The sequence below is a fragment of the Pygoscelis adeliae genome, unplaced genomic scaffold (assembly GCF_000699105.1).
Source record: "Pygoscelis adeliae isolate BGI_AS28 unplaced genomic scaffold, ASM69910v1 Scaffold26, whole genome shotgun sequence".
Lineage (NCBI taxonomy): Eukaryota > Metazoa > Chordata > Aves > Sphenisciformes > Spheniscidae > Pygoscelis > Pygoscelis adeliae.
The window spans coordinates 4,792,278-4,793,789 of NW_008825104.1; the positions used below are offsets into that span (position 1 = coordinate 4,792,278).

A 1,512-nucleotide genomic window follows, 5' to 3' on the forward strand; every position below is an offset into this window, starting at 1 on the left:
CATTACGATAAGCACTGACAGAAAGAAGTCACCTTTTGTTACTGCCCCATTTTAGACTGTCTAAGCAAAGGACAAGCATTCATTCTTATCCGAATGTGTGGCAAGACAGTTTATCTCCCACATGCCCTACAGACTAAAGTCTCAGACAGATCAAGTCTGCAGTTGGATACAGCTATCAAGGAACGAGAAGACACCACAGTTGCAGAGGTACAAGATCCTGTGCTGTCCAAGCTGCTGTAAAACAAAGAGGTCTAGCAGCCCAGGAAAGTGTATACATTTCAGACAATATACGTTGTTCTACATTTGGAAAAAAAAAACACCACAGAACCTTGCTTTTGCAACCTTTTACAGTAATAATTGGAATGACAGTGAAAAATTAGTGTCAAGATGCTATATTCCATAGCCAGAGAGTGACGGAGTTCACAGTGCTGTCATTGAGATGAATGAGGCAGCTGGCACCTCTCATAGCTATTGTTTTCCGCTGCCTGGAGATCTAAGTTCACTTTTTTTTACTATCTGACATTTTTTGATTATCTTTATTACTAGATATGATCAAACCCCACCTTCTCCACAAGGTAAAGTGAAATAGTAAGAAATACAGAAAAAGGGAAAGCAGTTGCTATCTTTAAGATGAGCACTGATGGAAAGACATAACGAGGCCTTTTGCTGGCATCTCCTTTTTGATATCTTGAACAAAAAATGAGCAGCTTTTTGTTCAAATTAACAGTACTCCCTTGAAAATTCTGGTCTTAGATCCAGAAGACAGCAAAACACATCTGGAAAATCTCCTACCTGATATTAGTAATATAATTTACAAATCCTTCCTATTTATGTGAATCAAAAAATCCACAATTTCCCCAAGACAGACAGAAGCAAAAAAGAGTAATCTCATCACTACATTCATATTTACAATCCAGCACATACTCAAAGACTCATGGTTAGATTTAGTCTGTTAGATTTCTTGAAAACCAATGTTCAACTTTTCTTTGTAGAATAATATGGACTAGTTTTGTTTACTTATATAAAAGAAATCACCACTGATCTATACAGACTGTACAAAACCTATCGTGACCCTAAATACGTATGCTTCTGAGTTTAAGCTTACCTGCTTTGAGTTTGTTAAATAGAGTTTTGCGCCCAAATTTAAGATCTGCAACTTTACAAGGTCATCTTCGTTAGTGAAGCTCTTGGCTGTCTTTCTCAAAACATCAGGTGCGATCTTTGGAACCCGTTCACAGTACTCACCGATGAGCCAGAGAATGCTGGCTCTGGCTACCGGAACCTGAGAAAACATTGCACACTCTAAGTTAACACATTCACAAAGACTACTTGCATACTTGTTACTGAACACAAACATGTACAAGTTAAACAAAATACTGTTTGAAGACAATTGCCATGCAAGAAATACAGCCCCAAATTAAATACTGTTCAATACGGCCACTGTGGTAGACTGAATATTCATATAAATGTAAGACACAAATCCTGCCCCAAAACCCATGCATTACAAGTTGA

At 37.8% G+C, this 1,512-nt stretch overlaps 1 protein-coding gene across 1 annotated transcript in view; it reads right to left on the reverse strand.

The window, feature by feature from the left end:
- AP3B1 (adaptor-related protein complex 3, beta 1 subunit) overlaps nt 1–1,512 on the reverse strand; it is a 164,816-nt gene that overhangs the window by 75,572 nt on the left and 87,732 nt on the right. Inside the window, exon 15 of the mRNA XM_009327253.1 lies at nt 1,106–1,282. Coding sequence (XP_009325528.1) covers nt 1,106–1,282 — 177 coding nt within the window. The remainder of the gene's footprint in view (nt 1–1,105; nt 1,283–1,512) is intronic.